Source organism: Pagrus major, chromosome 19 (genome assembly GCF_040436345.1).
Source record: "Pagrus major chromosome 19, Pma_NU_1.0".
Taxonomy (NCBI): Eukaryota; Metazoa; Chordata; class Actinopteri; order Spariformes; family Sparidae; genus Pagrus; species Pagrus major.
In genome coordinates this window covers 6,429,069-6,449,910 of record NC_133233.1, presented here as the reverse complement: position 1 = coordinate 6,449,910, position 20,842 = coordinate 6,429,069, and the positions used below count along the sequence as shown (strand labels likewise).

General features: G+C 41.9%; 1 protein-coding gene across 1 annotated transcript in view; it reads right to left on the bottom strand.

Moving 5' to 3' along the window:
- Window positions 1–678: 678 nt before the first annotated feature.
- The window catches only part of kcnh2b (potassium voltage-gated channel, subfamily H (eag-related), member 2b), a 269,252-nt gene continuing 249,088 nt past the window's right edge, over window positions 679–20,842 (bottom strand). Inside the window, exons 11-22 of the mRNA XM_073488708.1 lie at window positions 20,660–20,754; window positions 20,289–20,429; window positions 16,777–16,976; window positions 11,600–11,852; window positions 10,462–10,655; window positions 10,100–10,202; window positions 9,713–9,864; window positions 9,158–9,302; window positions 8,872–9,061; window positions 7,517–7,622; window positions 7,190–7,291; window positions 679–1,101 (exon numbers count right to left, since the gene is read on the bottom strand). Of these exons, the coding sequence (XP_073344809.1) occupies window positions 679–1,101; window positions 7,190–7,291; window positions 7,517–7,622; window positions 8,872–9,061; window positions 9,158–9,302; window positions 9,713–9,864; window positions 10,100–10,202; window positions 10,462–10,655; window positions 11,600–11,852; window positions 16,777–16,976; window positions 20,289–20,429; window positions 20,660–20,754 (2,104 nt within the window). The remainder of the gene's footprint in view (window positions 1,102–7,189; window positions 7,292–7,516; window positions 7,623–8,871; window positions 9,062–9,157; window positions 9,303–9,712; window positions 9,865–10,099; window positions 10,203–10,461; window positions 10,656–11,599; window positions 11,853–16,776; window positions 16,977–20,288; window positions 20,430–20,659; window positions 20,755–20,842) is intronic.

Genomic DNA, 20,842 nt, shown 5'->3' with positions numbered 1-20,842 from the left:
CTAACACTACAGTTTACCAACCAGTTTGTGAGTTTATCGGAAGCGCCACGGACATAGAGAAGAGAATAATCATTATATCAATAGGATCTTCAGTGCAAGACGTAAATGGCTACTTGTTTCGTCATTATTCTGTCCGTTGTTGTCTTTTCTTGTTCTTGTCAGTCATCCAACACTGGATACAGCAGTAAAGGGATTCTTCTACAGGTTAGCAGTCATTTATGTGTGTGTATGAAGGTGTGTCATCCTCAGCGGATGACTGAGAGCTTCAGATCAGTCTGTGTTGACCTGGACTGTGTTCATTAAGTGGCAGAGCTCCTCTCTGCTCTGTTTGTGGTTTTGGTTAAAGGTTGTACTGTTGTGGAGTTCAGAAAGCTCCAGATTTTTCCTCGGCGGGGGGAGACTTGTGGAAGAGAGAGACAGAGAGAGGCCTCAACCCTTTGTTTGACCCCTGCCTGGCTTCACTCTCTGTGAGCTGTGTGTCCTTTCTCGAGGTCAGAGGTGAAATGATGAAGATACAGTAGCTGGGTGCCTAAAGGGTTTTGGTGGTAGGTTCAGTAGGTGCCTCTTGATCTCTAAAGTGCCACGAGGAACAGTAGAAACAGCAGGATAAAACATATCTCTCGTTCTCTCTCTGTGTCCCTCCTTCCATCCCACCCTCCTCCCCCCTTCACCTCTTCCTTAGCTCCCCCCTGGGTCGGAGCTGTGTCTCTGTGGTGTCCGTGAGTCCAGAGGTGTCTGTGGTTCTTGGAGGGACATCCTCCTTTGGGTTTCAGGATCCAGGGAAGATACCCCTGTTCCAGCCACTGGCCCGGCCCCAGCCCCCATACATACCCCTGAACCAAAGTCTATCCCTGCTCCTAAGTTCGACCCTACTGCTGCCCCGCTGCCTAAATCTAACCCTAAACCTGAACCTGAACCTACTGCTGGCCCTGAAATGACCCCAGTCCCCAGTCCCAGCTCCAGCTCCAGATGCTGCCCCAGGCTGTCCAGTCCAGAGGGGGTGAGCGGACCCTGGCTGGTGTCGATCAGTGGGGGGTCCTGGGGCTGCAGAGAGTCTAGAGACTTGGCTGGGAACTCCTCAAAGTCCTGGGAATCCAGGATCTGCAGAGACAGAAACCGAAGGGTCATTGGGACTGACAGCTACAACTCTTTTTTTTTTTTTTGTGAACAACTTTTTTATTGCTTTTCGAGGAAAACAAGTACAAGTAAAAGGTACATTGCAATCTAATAGAAATTAAGATAAGGAAAATAATGGATAAAAAAAATAAAAAAAATAAAATAAAAAATAAAAAAGGACCAGGCGACGACCCCCCACCCCCCCAAATTTGGATCTATATAAAACTCTTACAGGATAAGACAGACCATGTTTTAACAAGAGATGCAAATAGACATAGAAATTACAGCAATTCCTTGATCTTATCTGCCATTGTTTGCCATGCTAGAATAGTATCAGCTCCAGCACCGTGCATTCTTGCCACTGAAAGCTCCATATTTATTATGTCAATGTATGTGTTAATCCAATGGGGCTTGGTAACTGTATGTGGAGGTTTCCAGCGCAAAGCCAGCATCTTTTTGGCAGCAGTGATGCCCGTTAGGAGGATACGTCTTTTCCAGCATGCCAATTTTAATGAGGTGGTATCATTCAGGAGTAACACAATGGGAGAGCATGGTACAGTGACTTCAAGTACATTAGATAAAGTAGAACAGACCTCACCCCAAAAAAGCTTCACATCCTTACATTCCCAGTACATATGTAAATATGAGCCTGTAAGTCCATCTGAGCACAGGGTGCAATTTGGGGATGATAAACGTTTCATGAGAAAGTTTCTCCTCGGAGTGAGGTAAGTCCTGTGGATATAATTGAAATGGATCTGTTGATGGTTTGGATTTTTAGAAGCAAAGACAATTGAGGACCAAATCTTTTCCCAGTTCAATGAGTCACCTCCGATGTAGTGCTTCATTTCGTTAGACCACACATGTACAATAGGGAGGGTTTTATAAGAAGCGTCCCGGATAAGTGAATAAATTCGGGAAACCAAACCTCTTTTTCGTCCTCTGTTGTACAGTATGGAGTGCAAAGGGTGAGCAGTAAGAGGAGAATTCCATGGCACTCCATACGCTTTCATAGATGATCGTAGTTGAAAGTACAGAAATAAAGATGATCCAGGTAATTGGTAAGACAGTCTCAAATCATTAAAATCACGAAGCCCATTCTCATTATAAACATCAGCTAAAACATGGATACCCCTAGAGCTCCAGTCTGGAGATGAGAATGGGAACCCCCCAGTGAGTAGGGAATAATTATGAAAGAGTGGACTATGCGTGTGCCATTTGCGTGTATTCTTAGATTCCTTCTCAGCAATAACCCATGTTGATAAGAGGAAACTCATTATGGGACCAAGTCGCAGCTTAGCTCGTTTCAAAGGGACAGTGGAGTAAATCAGATCCTCTAGCCTGTGTGGGGATGCTAGGTTCTTTTCTATAGGTTTCCAACACGGATCAGAATTGGGGTTAAGCCAATCTGTGAGTGGTCTCAATACAAATGACCAAAAATAATATTTGAAGTTGGGCACGGAAAGACCACCCTCTGTCTTGTCTCGTTGAAGTGTAGTTAACTTCACACGCGGCCGATTCCCTCCCCAAATAAACTTAGAGACCAGAGAATGTACTTTTTTCCAGTAGTCAATTGGGGGTGGTAAGGGCAACATCGAAGAAAAGAAATTTATGCGTGGTAAAATATCCATTTTAATTATTGACACGCGAGCTTGTACTGATTTTGGCAAGTGAGACCATCTATTTAGATCCGCCTCAATTTTATTATAGATGCCCTGAAAATTCTTGTTGGCAATAGTAGTTAAAGAAGGAAAAATGTCCACCCCCAAGTATTTAAATTGTTTGACCACTGGGATGTGCTGAGGTAATGAGCTCAGGTTCAATTTAGAGTTTAAAGGGAGAAGCGCAGATTTAGTCCAATTAATTTTATAACCGGATAGAGAACCAAATTCGTGAAAAGTATCCAGAATATGCGGTAATGATAAGGTTGCTCTGTCGAAATATAATAATATGTCATCAGCATATAGCGATATGAGGTGTGTGGTGTTGTTAAAAGTGATGGGGGAAATATTTGGGTGTTGACGAATTTTCTGTGCAAGGGGCTCTAATGACAAAATAAAAAGAAAAGGGCTTAACGGACATCCTTGTCGACACGAGCGTGACAAATTAAACTTATTTGATATAATGCCATTTGTGTTAATCATTGCAGATGGGTTATTGTATAGTAGTTTAGTTAACTTAATAAAAGTTGAACCCAACTTAAAGCGCTGCAAAACCATCCACAAGTATTCCCATTCTAGCCTATCAAAGGCTTTTTCTGCATCAAGGCTCAATATTGCACATGGAGAGGGAATATCCCTGGCAGCATGAATTACATGAAGCAGACGCCGTACATTGTCAGAAGCAAGTCTTGATTTCACAAAGCCTGTCTGGTCACTATTAATTAGTGTGGCTATGTGGGGTTCTATTCGAGAGGCTAGTATACGGGCAAAGATTTTTATTTCTGCATTAAGGATAGATAATGGTCTGTAGTTCCCACATTTCGTGGCGTCCTTATTGGGTTTGGGTAGTACAGCTATCAAGGCGGCATTCATGTCATTGAAAAAGGAACCAACTTCAATAGCTTTATGAATCATGGCTAAAAAATATTGTCCCAGTTCTTCCCAAAAGGTGAGATAAAACTCTGGGGGTATCCCATCCCATCCCGGAGACTTGCCTGTTTTCATACCAGCTATAGCACCTCTCAACTCAGTCAGAGTGATTGGCTCTCCCAAACTCCGAGCATCTTCTTGCTCAAGCGTGGGAAGCTCTAAATCTTGTAAAAAGGATTCACAATTAGTTTTGTCCAATGAAATTTCAGATTTGTATAGCTCTGCATAAAAATTTTGGAATGCAGTGTTAATTTCCTTGGGAGCAGTCAACAGATTTTGGTTTGAGCTGATAGCTGCAATGTTGGAAAACTTTTCACATTTTTGCAGACTAAGAGAGAGCAGGTGACTTGGTCTCGAGCCGTTAAAATAATAGTTCCTTCTAGTCCTATGAATTTGAAATTCAGCCCGTAATCTCAAAATGTTGTTCAACTTAACTCTGACTGTGTCAATTTTCTTTTTATTGTCATCTGTGGCGCCAACCCCCTGCTGAGCCTGTTCAAGCCTTTGTAATTCGTTTTCAAGTGAATTAATTTTGCCCAGTCTAGTTCGATTGAGATATGATGCAAAGGAAATAGTTGTATTTCTCACAAACCCTTTAATTGCGCCCCACAGTACTCGAGGGTCCTCTACTGAGTTAGCATTCTCTGAGATAAATGTTTTAAAATTATTTCTGAAATGGACACAATAATCATTGTTTTTAAGTAATGTGGTATTGAAGCGCCATCTCGTGGCCTTAGATGGAGTCCTGGCAAGTGTGAGCTGCGATGTGATAACACAATGGTCAGATAAAGAGTTAGGATGAATCACAGCTGAATGAATTTCAGTGTATAAGGTTGCAGAAGCCAGTAAATGATCTATCCTTGAATAGGTCTTGTGCCTGTATGAATAAAAACTATATTGTCTTGAAGAAGGGTTAACAGCTCTGTATAGATCTGTGAGACTAAAATCGTCAACTAAACCTTGGAGGGCAGTTGTTGAAGGAGGGATATGTTGAGATGGTGCACTAGATCTATCAAGTAAGGGATCAAGGACAGCGTTCATGTCAGCGCCAATAATAACTGAAAAGTCCTGCAGGTCATATAAAGCCTTGCTGATTGTGCCAAAAAACTCTGGACTAAAATGATTTGTGGCATATATACACAGAAATGCTATTCTCTGACCATATATGTTTGTTTTAATGTAAGCAATACGACCATCATCGCTTTCATAGCTTCCAACTATTGTTAAGGATAGGCTACGCCTCAATACCACCAGGGCTCCACGGCTCTTGGAGTTGAAAGTAGCCGCAGCTGAAGTATAGTAATAACGGTTCGACAAGCGTTGTTTGTCAGAGTGTTTAAAATGTGACTCTTGAATGAAAGCCACGTCAATCTTGTGTCTTTTAAGCCAATCAAGACACATTGAGCGCTTAATAGGGGCATTTAAACCATTTATATTCCAGCTAGCAATGTGTAACATAGACATTATAACGGATAAGGCTGGGCAGAGTTTTGTGTTCCTGTATATGAGTAATAGTCAGAGATATGGAGATCCAAATATTCAACCCCATGTCGCCAAAAAGAAAAAAGAAAAAAGGAAAAATACGAACTCGCATCTAACATTGAAACATATAACAAGGTGGCAGTGGCCACAAACAGAACACCCACTATATGGGCACCTGAACTGAGAAAGCTGGCTATCATACATCACGAAAGCCCGCCCCTCCATCCCCCAAACAATATTCTGTATAACCAATCAAATGTCATGAAAAATAAAAAACAGCAGAGATTGGTCATAATGTAAATTGAAAATTATCCATCAAAGTTAAGAGTTTTTGAGAATATTAACCAAGCAAAAAATATCAAACTCTACTGCAAAACTGTAATTATTCATCCATATCACCTGTTGGAACTTGAATCACTAAAGTAAGCATTATAATAAACCAACAAAAAACAGCATCCCTCATTTTAGCAGGAAAATAGAGTCACAGTATCTTCAAGTATGCTCTGAGGTGTGTTATTATGGTTGCATGGGATAATACTTCCGTGTATACCAGTACATCAGAATCATTCGTCAGTCCGCCGGCCGGGTCTGAGCGCCGAGGAAGTCTTCAGCCTCTGCCTGGGTCTCAAAGAGGTGCACTTCTGATCCGCGGGACAGCTTTAGTTTGGCCGGGTAAATCAGGAACGGAATAAAACCGAGTTTCCTCGCTGTCTCCATCGCTTGAGAGAATGAGCGGCGCCGTTTGATGGTGTAGTTACTGTAGTCCGCTGCAAAGCGGATCTCTTTGCCGTTGACTTCTGTCCGAGAGCCTCTGGCTGCCTTCAGGATGCGGTCCCGGTCGGTGTAACGCAGCATCTTGCAGATCAGGGTGCGGGATCCGGTGTTGCGCTCTGGTCCTATACGATGAGCCCGCATCACCTCCATCTTCATACCGGTGAGAGCGGGGAACCATTTGGTGAGCGAGGATGAAACAAATCCCGCTGCGTCGCCGTTTTCAACTTTTTCTGGCAGGTTGATAATGCGAACATTATCCCTGCGGGACCTGTCCTCTAACTCCGCCAAGTCTGCTTCAAGTTTGCAGCAGGTAGTTTGGAGAGACTGCTCGGATTTAGCCAGCTGTGTGGAGAGCCCATTGTGGTCTGCTCTCAGCTTCTTAATTTCGTTTGAGTTCTTCGATACCTCTGTTTTTATGTTGTCCAGCTGTTCTTCAAATTTCGCAAATTGTTTCTCGATAAAGATTTGCTGCTCTTTCATTGCGGAAGTTAGCATGGACGATACAGCTAGCTTAAATGACTCAAGCTTTTCATCGTCTTTCAGAGGGTCAAACGCGATTTTGCTTCTCAAACCTTCAGCCATCGTATACACGGAAGTTGCGGAGACTCCGGGCAAGGAGATGTTCAGTTAACGATGCGAGATAGATGGATAATATGTAAAAGTTCGGAGGGGGAGGGCAAGAGCAACCGCGCTACGCAGCCATCTTGTCTGCAGGTCACGCGCGTCCCTCCTGACAGCTACAACTCTTGTTCTTATCACTTTTCATAGTCAAATTTCAGATATGACTAATCTTTTCATGAGGGTTGACCTCTGTGTGCTGTGGTTAACAACGAAAAAATACATTTCAGAAGCAAACCTTCATGCCTGAGAGGCAGGTGAGAAGATCTGGTGAAAAAAAACAGTTCCTGAATTTTGATAGAATGAATGCATATACAGTACACACATGTGTTTATGTTTTGTAGATATATGTTCTCAGAAAAATATATGATTTAAAACATTTACTGTATATCAAATGACTGTTGTATAATAAGCCATTGTATAATGAACCATTAGTAATGGTTAACTAGTAGCAAGGAGGCCATCAACAATACCTAGATCTGGCCCAGACCATAATATAAACCAATGACATCATTCAATCAGTAAACACAGTCAATTAGCTCCACTGAATACAGTCACATGTATTAATACATATCAGCACAGTAATCATTTGACTACTCTATGTGCTTCACCTGTGATAGAGACGCCAGGGTGTCTGTCTCCAGAGGTGTAACAGGCTGGACCTGTCTCTCTTCTGGACCCGGTCCTGGGCTCGGACCAGGGTAGGGTGAGGCCTGCAAGAGACAACATCTTATTTGTCTGGAGGAAGTGTAGCCTCCTGTCTATTCATAGCTCGGGTCAGTCTCTGATAACAATAGAAAAGTGTTGTTCATCCTGCCTCCTGATGTTAGGGTGACTTAGTCTTTCTCAAAGACAGATGCTCGCTGTCACAACCCCTGCGGAAACCAGCCTCTACGTAAATACCCTGTGTGCGTGTGTGTGTATAAGTGTCTTACTACCTGAGGTGGTGATGAGACAGCGCTGTAGGCAGGAGGAACCAGAGCCATCTGTCTCTGCAGCAGCTGCATGATCGCTCCGATGTCCGTCGACATGCGACTCTCCAACCTGCACACAGTGTGTATGGATGAGCAACTGAAGACATTTATATTCTAAAAATTTGATCCTTTAATACATTGTATTCATTTCATTAAAGACATTAAAACTGTGTCTTCTGCTGACATTATCTGGGACCTTTAGTTCTCTCCACTTAAAGTAAATGGATGATTTTGTATCCTCCTGGGTCACATTTTGTTTATCATTATATCAGTTAAAATACAGGAGGACTATTAGTATTTTTTTTCTCCACAACCATCTGGTGAGCCCTGGAAATTAATTCCTGACACCCAAGTTGACAAACATTGATGTAATGGATGCTTAACACGCTGACTGCTAGTAGTTCTAAGTCATTATGTGCCCAGATCTTAGCAAGTCGTAATGACTCATGACTGGTAGCCTTGACTGCTAATTAGCAACCGCTGCTTACTGCTAGGCACTGTGTGTGCATAACTTTGTCTCCCTCCACTTATATAAACTTTCTGTTCTAAATATTACACTTTTCTAAACTCTGTTTTGCTTATGTTGCAGTTCTATTCCCGTCCTGCTGTTCCTCTGTTATGTTTGCAGCTATAACTATCCATTTTCCCCACGGAGACCACAACTTTATCTTGTTAGTTAACAATTATCTCGGTCTGTAGTCACACTGTGGAAATAGAGAGAGTGTGCTACACACATATTGGAAGTTTTAGCATCAAACCTGCTGGCTCCTATGTGAGGCTCCCATACAGCTAATTAGGTCTCGTTCTGCTCATTTCTTCTTTCTGTGGTCCAACAGAGACTTCACCATATGTGCAGATGTTCTCTCCTTACACACCACTACTCTCATCCAGAGAGTAGACCACATACACCTCTAGCCTGCTGACACATCCTATCCACAACAGAGGCATCTAGTCAATCATGCGTTAAAACTCTGAGCATTCAGCTGGAGGCGCAGCCAGCCTCAGAGCGATACACCAGCACAAAGACACACGGCCTGTGATCTCTACAAGACCTGACAAAGGAGGCTCATCCAGCTAAAGGCTACAGGGATGGAAAATATCGCTTTTTCCACTGCACTGGAGAGAAGGGCTTCCTGCAGAGGCAGCCAGGTAAAAGAAATGCTCTCAGCCTGTCAGATGACTCAAAGTGTCAGAAGACTGCAGCGTTTAACAGAGACTTCAATACCGTAATCCTTCAACAACTGTTTGATACAAAACAAAACATCAAAAAAGCAGCAGCAGCCAGACCAACACACACACACACACAGAAGCAGTCATACCTGTTGAGCTGTTTCTGCAGCAGGTCCAGGCGTGTGTCCAGCTGGTTGCGCTGCTGTCGGCTCAGGCTGTGCAGCGGCGTGTTGAGGGGAGGGGGGGAAGCCAGACTGCAGCTGGGAACCTCCTGGTACTGACCACCTCCCCGACTCTCCCCCCAGAAACTAAAGATGTTGGACACACCTGAGAATGCACCTGGGGGAGAAGAAGACAGGTGGAGGAGGAGACAGTGAGTGTGTGTGTAATTAAACACTGGACAGGCATCGCTGTACAGTTCACACTGTGTTTTACCTGACAGGGCGTTGCAGGTATTACCAGTCTTGGGGTCTCCATCACCCTCACTGTTCTCGTTGAAGTTCATGGCTGGAGCCTGAACCTGTGGATTCTCCAACATTACCGGTGGAGGGGCGAGTCTGGTCACAACTGACTCCTCCCCCTATAACAGGTGTAGATGCAAGGCATTAACACCACCTTTTATGCTGCAATCTATTGTAAGTCTGGAGCCAACATTTCAGGGTCAGTATTCTCTGCATTCCAACAACAAACATTTTTCACAAAGCAACTACAGCAGCAGATTTAACAGATTGGTACACGTACACAGAGACAGGAGGAGTCAGCTCCTACTGAATGAAAATAAAAATGGCGACTACAAAGTTGTAACTGCATGTTTTCCCGAGTTTTCAACTTGGAATTCCGGCTTGAATGACCATTCCATCGCACTTTTCCATGTTGAAGGTTGTTTTTTGAGTACAATGGGATGCTACATTGTTGTGCCATGGTGTACAATGGCAACCACAGAAAAAGCTAGTATTTCAGAATAAGTGGTAATGAAAACTGCTGTAATACCTCATCACCACTGGAGTGTGATGACACTGAGCTTCGATGCGCCTCCCACTGACGTTTGGGTCCCTCTTCCTGTTTTTGGTTGTTGGCTGCTTCTCTCTGTCTTCGTCTCACAGACTTATGAGACTTTTTAATTTCTCCGGCATCTGCATCGTCTGGACAGAGGTGTGCCAGGAAAGATTAAAAAAGAGAGAGGCTGGTCAGTCCAGGTGTTTTCAGAGACTGCCAAAAAAAACCTCTGACATAGATAATGGTATCAAATCAAACCAAATTATCAAATGAAATTTACTGAAGTTGTGTAACCATTCAGACAGTCAGGTCAATTATTTTTTTATGTGACAACAAAACAAATGGTCGAGGTGAGAGATGAGCAGGTAAAGGATGGGTTACCTTTTTCTGTACGTCTTCGGAACGATAACTTGCGTCTTCGTAATTTGTTGAATCCCCCACAGTTGGAGTCATCACTGCTTGGAGAGCCGGGGATCATGTTGGTCTGAAATGAGGATCAGATAGTTTTTATTCAAGGAAACACTGCAGGGATGTTAAAAGCAGCTGCAGTAAGAATCAGGTGCTCTTTCCTCTCCTTCATCAGAAGGATTGGGATTCACTCATGCTGATAGCTGTTTGAACCAGTCATTATAAATTGTCTTTTTTGACATCTGGCTGAAACTAATTTGTTTTTCGACCGCAATGAATAAGAAGACTAGTTATCTGTTGATGAGTTTTGTTTGTTCTGACATTTGTTAACTCACATCTCGGAGGTTGAAGGTGATTTCCAGGTTGTTCCAGAAGTTGTCTCCGAACTCAGGATACATGTCCAGCACCTCCAGAACATCTTCTCTGAAGATTTTATGGAGGTCGCAGTAGGTTAGAGCCCTCACATCAGCGTTGGATTTACCTGGTCGGGAGTACAGGTTGATAGGCTCACCGAAGATGTCGTTCTTCCCTGGGAAAAGAGAAAAGAAAGAAAAGCCTTTATATGTCTTTCTGTTGTTATCCTGAATCTACACTGAACCATTAGGGGTAACACTCTATGTTTACCAGCAGATGGTGCTACCAGCTAATGCACATTTCACCAAAAAAAAGGCAACAGGACATGAAACAGGACTGTTACATACTTTTTGCAGTCTAGATTGATATCAGATGCAGGTAAGCAGCCCTGAGTTTGCCTGCAATCAATGGACTAAACCTACAGGCATTCATACTACATTCTTGACTGTTTATACTTCCAAGTAATGTCCTGCAAGAGAAACAATTCCAGATGTTGTCACGTTGCTGGTTCTGATATAGTTTCTAGTAACCTAACAAGGGAACAGGGGCTCAGGTGGCCAAATCCCAATGTCCACACTCCCAGTTAATGGTGCTGTAACATTAAACACAGGGTTATCATGGCTTACCAGGGAAGCCCAAGAACGTAAAAGATAACCAAACAAAGAAATATTAATCAAGATGATAGCGCTCTTGAATATCTGATTCATTTCATTGTATATGCAATGTTTTTTTTACTCACAAGCAGGAATTTTCTAAATCACTACCTAACGTCTGATGTTTTCTCCCAGGACTGATTCTCTACTTAAAGTCTCAGTTTATTAAACAGTCAAAAAGTAATAAGCTCTTGAAACATTATGGAGCCTTGTTTCCCTGAAACCTCTGACTGAATATGATTCTATTTGTGTGTATATCTACTGCTGTTTTTTTTTTATTATATATTTTAAAATGTAAAATAAAAAGTCCAAAATCAACAAGATGAACTTAAATGTCACAAACTGCTGTCCCATTTCTATGTATTCCACTTTGGCCTTTGGTCTCACTGAAACACTTCAGGGTGGGGACGTTGGGATTTGGCCATATATTGAAAGCTTTATATATATCAATATGTATGTTTTGTACCCAAGATGGCCACCACCACGTCTCCTCTCAGTATCTCTATGGATCCCCTGGATATGAAGTAGAGGGCGGTGAGGACGTCCCCGGCGTGGACCAGCGTGTCACCAGGGGGTGCGTGGGTGGTCTTGAACTTCATGGCCAGCGCCCTGAGGCAGCCCTTGGTGGAGCCTTTAAAAGCCTTACAGTTCTGCAGCAATGTCCGGTTCAGATGGAGGCAGATATCCGCCTGGAGACACTCTGGGAAACCTTTCAGCACCTGGGGAGAGGAAGTGAGGGAGCAGAGGAAGGGGGGAGACAAGGACAAGTAGGGAATGAGGGATAGAAAGGGAGGGAAGGAAAGAAGGAGAAGGAGAAAACAGAAGAAGACAGGTGGTGAGGAAAATTACGAGTTGGAAGAAAAGAGGAGAGGAGGGAAAAATAAGGAAGGAGAAGAAGTGGCATAAAGATAAAGAAAGCGAATGAATTGATAGAGAAAGGTTACATCAGTATTGATACAGTCTATTAGCAGCCGGTGACAGATACGGTGAGTCCAAATCATTAAGCTCATGTCGAATGAATGTCACAGATTATGGATGCTTTAAAAGAAGTAATAAAAAGTGGAGCCGTTACTGTCTTTATTGGCCTCATCCCTGCTGGTGAACACTTAAAAGACATCAGCCTTTTACTGTTTTTACACCATTCAACCAATGAACACGACTGTAGTGCCTATAGATTTATCAGAGGGTATTGGTTCTAACCATGGTTCTAATTCAATCTTTTATTATTTTAACCTCTAACTAGAAGACGAGCATCAGCAGTTTGGATTCTTACTCTAAAAGGCGTATGAAGTGATTTTTAGACCTTCGCAGCAAAATCCTTTCAAACTATATTTCAGAGGGCCAACCGGAACAGAGTCAGCAGGCCCGTAGAGTGTAATTAATATGAAGAATTGGTGCAGTTTTAATGAGTTCACTGGAAGCATGGGAGGCCCCAGCTCTTTTAAGCAGCAGGCTATGGGCTTCTCTTGTAACTCTCTGGCTGAGTGCACAGAACAGAACCGTACCTAAAACACCCACACCATGTTTCTTCCTCTCCATTTCTCTCCTTTTCATCTGCTTCAAGCTACTTTCTTCATTTCAGCCTTCACTGAGCTCCGTCTTCATCTCTCCATCAGCCAATACCTATTTCTCGCTTTTGATATTTTTCACCTGCCATCTTGGTCTTTAGTTCCTGAGTTACTGTCTTTTTGTGGGCCTCATTTCTTGTCATCGCCCCTTTACTCTTTTAGTCCAGTAATCACACTTTCTTTTACCGCTCTCCATCTCTCCCTAAAGATCTCTTCCCTTCATACAAACCTTTTCAAACGTTTCAAGGACCGGTTTAGGGACAGAAACACACAGAAACTAAGTCTAACATCATTACTTCCTTTTCGGCGATTTGAATAATAGCCTACTATTACAACAACCGTTTATTTGATTTGTGGGATGTCAGGTAAAACCCTAAAATGTGCTGAAGTCAGATTTTACAGGCCAGCTGTGTCAGGTGTTCTTTTGGCTGCAGCTTAATGCTGCATTTAACTGAACTGCTGACTTAAAAGAGTTACACTCTTGTTGTTCATATAAATGTTGTTATATATCACTGTAGTCTTTGCTGTAGCTTCTCCACTATGCAACGCCTCTGTTTAGTGTGGAAAAGTCATGATTTTATGGGCTTTGTTTATACAGCCTCTGGGACATTTTACTCTTTGCTACAGCTGTGGCCACACACACACTGGTCACTGTATGTCTGGCATTATGCTGCCTATTAAAGGTCAGCCAAGGGTGTAGGTTTGGTGAAGTAAGGGGACACAATGAATGCTTTTAAGTATATACAATATATACATACATCCATCATTTATATACATTTAAATCATCCAAGAAATCAGCAAATTATGATGAAACTGGTTATTGTGTTTAACATACAATGACAGAGGTGCCATGTTAACCTTTGTATGGTTAATGCACTAACTCCTCTTACAGCTAAGGTAGGTGAGTGATTCTTGATGCATTTTTGTTATATTTGTGGAAAATTTCTTAACATCCTGATAGCAATCAATGAATCAAATGTTCTGATGAATACAAGACGAAAATCCAGTGTCTGTGGCTGTCGCAGGCCTATAATAAACCCGTCCATTCAGCTGTTTCATTCAGCTCATAGGAAATACTTGGACATGCTACCTGTCTGCCTGCACACACTCTGCTTGTGCACTCATTGCACATGACTGGAGTCTTCCTCAAGGCTAGGTGGATATCTTGCCAAAGCTATTACGAGCTAGTCACACAAGAATGAAAGAGGAAGTGCAGGCAAAATGTTAACAATGGCCATGTTTGTTGTTACATTCATGATGATAATGTTAGGTGTTTTCTGACATGTCACACATGATGTAACATTAGTTCGATACGGTTAGCGATTAAAACAATGTGCTGCGCTTGCAGTACACAGCAGCAACAGACTCATTCAGCAGCTAACCAAGTAAGCACAAAACATACACCTGAAGCAGTAACTGTCACGCTGGGTAGTCTTTTCAGCCTGAGGTACGTTTGTGATGACTATTTTGCTTATATGATTGTGGCCTTTAACAGAGTTGTTCATTCACGCATTTATTAGACTAAAAAAGCTAAAAGGGCTTGTGGAATGTTGTCAACTAGCTGCTGCACACATCTCCCAGCCGGCCAGCTCGAGCTACGGGGCAGTCAGTGTCGCCGTGCCAGGCTTGTCAGATGACAACAATGTGCTGCGCTCACAGTGCACAGCTCCTGAGCCTGTTGTTCAGCAGCTAACTCAGTAGCACAAAGCACACAGCCCCTGAGTGAGAGAACAAGTGAGCTGCAGCAGCAGTGATGGACTGTTGTTCAGCAGCTAACTCAGTAGCACAAAGCACACAGCCCCTGAGCAAGAGAACAAGTGAGCTGCAGCAGCAGTGATGGACTGTTGTTCAGCAGCTAACCCCACTAGCACAAAGCAAAGCAGGGTAGCCTTTTCAAACGGAGGTATGTTTTAATGACTAATTGGCTTGGGTTTATACGATTGTGGCATTTAACAGAGTTGTTTGTGATGTATTTGAGTAAAAAAGCTAAGAGAGCTTGTTGAACGTAGCAAACTGGAACCCCCCAAAAAAGGTAGGCCACATTGTATATCCTCAGATGCAAAACACAGTAATAACTGCAGGCAACTAAAAAAAAGAGTGTGTTAACATTTTTATCAGCCCTATTTTTTTCTATTATTATTATTTTTTCTCTTCTGGACTAGTGGCTGGAAAGTAAGAGAGTTTATTGAGAAAGAGTTTAATGAAATTTTTTTAATAAAAATGACACCCTATGATGAAGCACTAAACCCTTTGTTGCACTTCCGAGGTCCTACACAACATGAGTGGATTTGTGTCCCTGTATTCTGTTTATAAGTGTCCAGTGTTAAAAAATATGGTGCTAAAATGTCTTTTAAATAGTATGATAGAAAAGTAGATAAAATGGTGTTTGTTATGATGGATGCTGCAATAACTTCTATCGCCCCTCTCTAAGTCTCCATCTAAGAAGTTTCTCCAACCCAAAAATGAACAGAAAATATCCAACTCACCAACTCAATTAAGACCAAACATAAACGAAGCAGAAATCCATCACAGGTTTTGTCATACACATTCAGGCTTTTCAATTTGATCATTCTAAAGGAATCTTATCCTCTCTGCCTCCACTGAACTGAGCACATCTGAGCCCCATCAGGCCATGGCTGTGCTTCAGCACCCAAAGTCAATAACACAATAACCATGAAAGAACAGATTTTTATTCTATATGTTATTGATCTGTGCAAGCATCTGAGCAAGTTGCACGTATTAATTTAGGTTGGAGGTCAGCTGCAAAAGAGCATCCTCAGAATAGATTCAGTGTTCTGCTCATCAAAATGATACAACAGATTTCTTTCTTCTACCTCCTACTCTCATCACAACACTCCCACAGCCACCAGTACCTCATCAGAGCCACATTATTATTCTCTCCATCCTCATGAATGAAGGAGGTCACAGCTGATTAAATCAGTTGTGGACACAGACAGGGTCTACTTCACACTATCATACTAATCATGACAGTAAACATTCCATAATTCAGACTGCTCACTACACTGCACTCCACTGGGCCTTTAAGAGAGGGAACATAACGAGGGAAGAGGAGGAGGAGGGGGCCGACGCCAAAAAAAATACGTTCCCATGGATGCTTGTCAAATTGGTTTCCTCTCTACCTCAATGGCTCACTTATTGCGCTGAAATGAAACAAGATTTCACTGATGAAATATTATGTTTGCACTGCGACTTTCCTCCCAAACAGACTTCCCCTGTGCTTCTGTAAGGCTTCACAGACAAATATGTGGCACTTATTATACTCAGAAGAGCAATTTGAAAAAGAACTTGGATGCAGAGGAGGCATCCTGAAGTAATGAGCAGAGATATTTTTAGTAAAGTGCATTTCTGAGCAGAGATTATGAAACAGCTTACAATGCAGTGAAAAAGCTGAAAAGCTGAGGCTGACAGAATACCAATAGTCTTGAATTAATTTGAGTTGTCAAACAATAGCTTAACACACACAAACAGAGCCATATATTCTGTTCACATGAACTACACATGATGATCATGTGTAGTTCATGTGCATGCATGTCACATCTGAGTCAAAGCCTTCATGACAGAAAAACAGAGGGCGTGTGTGTGTGTGTGTGTGTGTGAGCAGCACTGTCCTATACACTGTGACTCACAAGGTTCAGGTTGAGGTTGACTGGTATCTCACTGTGTGTGTGTTTTTAAACATGTATGTGAGCATGAGCGTGTGAGAGGGAATAAGCCCTCATGCATGCGAACAGACTGATGAAGGTTCATGCATGTTACAGATATTTTAACCTGTCTAGCTGTACATGTTTGAGTATGTGTGTGTGTGTGTGTGTGAGTGTGTGTGCATGTTATTTCTGATACTCACATCATTCCTATTTTCTCTGAGGGTGTCGGACCATGCATGCTGAGAGCAAGTCTTCCAATCATCCTATTAATGTACAACGCAGGCTCAAAATACTCCTCCCGTTTGTGTGTATTCATGCGCAACACTCTGCTTTAACATTAACAGACTAGGTGTACACACCCACACACACACACACACACAGGATCTGGGTGCACGAGGATCAGTACTCACAGCATTCATGTCGATGCCATTGGTGTAGGACCAGGCGTGCTGGAAATACTCCTCGAGCCTCTGCCTGAGCGGGTTGGGGATCTGGTGGAAGCGGATGAACTCTCTGACTCTCAGCATCTGGGTGTGGTAGCGGGCTGTCCCAGAGTACAGTCGCTGGATGATGGCTGACACATTCCCAAAGATACTGGCGTACATCAGGGCTGGAAGTGGGAGAAGGTGAAGGCGAGACATCGGGAACGATTTGGAAGCGTGAGGAGGGAGGAAACAAGGAAACATATACATTAACAGAGAGTATAGGGACACTTGATACACTGATATGACCTGACACATTTCTGTGTTTCACTTTCTGTCCTCTAAATAACAATATTATTAAATAAAAATAAAATATGATTAAGCCTGACACCCTTGGGTGATATGTTTGATAAAAATACTGTGACCAAAGGTGACAGTTGACTTGGAGTTGTGGAATAAACTCCCTCTGACAGTCCGCACAACTTTTTCTGTATTCTCTTTTAAAACCCAAAAAGTCAAACTGACTTGTATTCTTTTGTATTTTAAAATTTGTAGTAATGTTTTATTTTTTTAATGTTTTTTTTTTTTTTTACATTTGCTATTTATCATGTGATGTTCTTCTTAGACAAACAACTTAAATCATGGTATGCAATTAATGTTATTATCATTAAGTTAGATTTCCAAACTTTATTCAATAGTACAAGCATATTTTCCTTTTCACATCACAGGGCAGGAGGAGTCTCAGCAGCCTGAGAGTGAACACGGCTCGACACCCAGCTGTGACACAAAACCGACCAAGGTCAGTCTGGTGACATGAGATACAGCACAGAGGTCATTTACAGCGGCTCTGACCAGGACTATGTCGCCAGGTAAGAGAAGACACGGCAGGCGGGGACAGGAGAGAGGAACGAGAAAAAAGTTGGGCATCAGCAGCGGGTGAAAACAATGTGTAGAGCCCAAATGTTCTATTTATTTGGACCAAACCAGAGGTGATTGTGGAAAGACGAACCAAGGCCTTGGTGAGTTTTTTTTCTTTTATGTCAAGCATGAATAGAGTTATCAAGGACATTAAGCTCGTCTTAGTTCAGTAAAAGAGAGAAACTTAAATTCAGAAGGTGTTTGGTTGTAGCTTCCTGTTCAGCAAGGAAAATAGGTTTAAGAGTATTTCATCTCTCGACATTTGTGAGTTTATTTTGTTCATGTATTACACCAAAAGCTAAGAGAGCTCGTGGAACATAGCAAACTCACCTTTCCTATGTATGAGATGTTATCAATATAACAGCAGTGTATATAATGGGCTCATTAATCTGAATTGCAAATACAGTTAAATACTACAACCAAACAATATAACAACAACATGATCACGCATATGCTTAGACCATTTGTAGACACTGTTTGAGAGAAAAATCTAAACATGAGAAAAAGTTCAAATTCAAATAAGCTTTTTTGGCGTGAATGTTTCAGTTACATTCTTGCCAAAGCTAAATCACATATTATTGAACAGTTACATTTTATAAGAAAACTAAATAGATGGTCACAAGATAAGAAATACATTTTAAACTACTTACTTTTAATCACCATGAAATATCTAGTGTCGTGCTTGTTTTATGACAATAGTCAACATATTTTGATGCTAACACTGCACACTGACTCTTCTCCCCACATTGATAAGGCATTTGTATTTCATACAAGTATTTTTTGCATGTGGTCAACAGAACAGACAGAGCAGGAGTTTGACTGATCCAAAAGAGTTTTGTCTGTAGAGGACAGAGTGTTTTGTGGCGTATCCTTCATGATCCTCTCTGTTTTGTCCTGTTGTCATGTCTGATTCTGCTAACCTCTAAACCTCTGTCAGCTCCCATCACTGTCTACATCACTCACTAAAACTGCTGTGTGTGAGTACTATGTGCATTTTTGCACGTGTGTGTCACAAGGGACACAACTGATTTCTAACTCTGTTATATACATTTTATAATGCTCATTGCAGTTTCGCAGTACACTTGCATTCCAGAGCAACTTAATATTGTTCTTCAAAGTGTAAACTGTTCTTATTATTTCCTGGCCAAGCAAATGTCAAACTGTTTGGAGGAGGAATGGAGCCAAAAACAGCCGTGTTGAATAAGTGCCTCCAAGCCTTTGATTTTAACCTTGTAACTGTAACTAAAGTAAAACATATTGATTTTTTCAGTTTTATTTCATAAGAACAACAAAATGTAATATGATTAGTTGCATGCTAACAGCCATCACTAGTTTCTTGACACTTTGTAGACTGAGAACTTCCTTTAAATGACCTATTTATTTTTCTCATCCTATGGTTTGCCTGATCAGTGAGCTGCAGGGCTCTGCCAGCCTGCAGAGGTTATTACTCTGGAGAGAGGACACTGAGTTGATAAGCATGAGAGGGAATATCACAATCCCTGCTGATGGATTTTATTAATAAATCATTAAGTGATATGCTTTCAGAATGAAAAGCATGATCGATGGCTCTGTCCAGCCATGGACTATAAAAAGAATAGTATATTAGAAAAGAGAAAAATGACATCTTAGTGATTTGAAACTCTGACGTAAAGTAATCTCTGCAGAAAGGTTTGAGAGGAGCTGGATGAGGGAGACTTACCACAAATATTGGTCTAAGAAATGTTGTGATTAAGTAAAGGCCCGACTGAAATTCAGCCATCTCCTACATTGCGTTTCACATTGGCCAGATCACAGAAATCAGCAGAAATACACCAGGCGAGTAAAGATAGTGGAGCAGAGAAAAGAGGTGTGAGTGAGAGGTGAGAGTGAATGAAGGTGGTTGACATTGCTACAACAACTAGAATGGTAGCGGATAATCTCCAGAAGCCTAAAGGCAACCTAGCTGGATCTGATCTCACATTGGAAGGATATGGGATGTCTCCACTGGTTTATGTCAGTATGTATACGCAAGAAATACGTTTTTTAAAGTGTGTGTACAGCTCACACTTCTTTTGTAACTTCTTATGGAGTCTCTGTGGTCTGAAGTAGTTTCTCTCCAGCGATAGTCTCCCTGTTCATGATCTCAGATATCTGCTTTATTTTACTGTTTCATAGTGTTCGCTCTCAGCTGTTTTGGGGGTCATGTTACATTACTGCTGGTGACAACATTTTTTGCTGCTTCATAATAATGGGGGACTTTTTTTGTGAAGAATTTATAGGAAATAAAACATGTTTACCATTGAATTATTGGAGCTTTTTCAGAGGCAGTTGTTTAATAATAGTGTGGGTGAGAAGAGTATTTACAGTCACTCCTTTGACCACTATTCAAGACAAACACGTCATCAATTAAAGACACATATTGAAGCAGGTAGCCCTGTTGTAAGGGAAATGCAAATGGCTGGGCTGACGAGTCAAACCAAGTCAAGCTGAGCCAGCACGTGTATGGAAACAAAAGACAACAAACAACAAACACACAACACACTTTCTTCTGCCCTGGTCTGAAGCCAAGGAACAGTTACTTTCACCATGACATCAGTACTTACATCCTATGAGCATGACGCAGATAGAGAAGATCTTCTCAGAGTTGGTGTTTGGGGACACATTTCCAAATCCCACACTGGTCAGACTGCTGAAGGTGAAGTACAGAGCTGTGACGTACTTGTCTTTGATGGAGGGTCCTGAACCTGGTGTGGAAATTTTACACAACTATCGTAAAAAGGTCTTCACTTAACAGAATGACAGAAGGCCACTGATGATCATTACATAATCAAATTGAATCAAAAAAGCATATTTGATTTTGATGATGCATGTGTTTTCTATTAGTATAGATTTCTATAGTTTACAGCTGAGTACAGACAGAACAACTACAATACTGCTAACCAGTATAAGTACTACATTATTTTCCTCTCAGTACCTTGGATGGAGTCGTTGTACTGTTTTCCCAATTGGTCCCCCAGCGTGTGGAGCCAGCCAATCGAACCATTCCTCTCTACACTACCAATGGCATACCTGCAAAAAATAACAGTTATAGTACTGTTTATAATTACTGACTATGGCAATAATAAAGACAGTGCTGCTACAGTAGGTACACAGATAA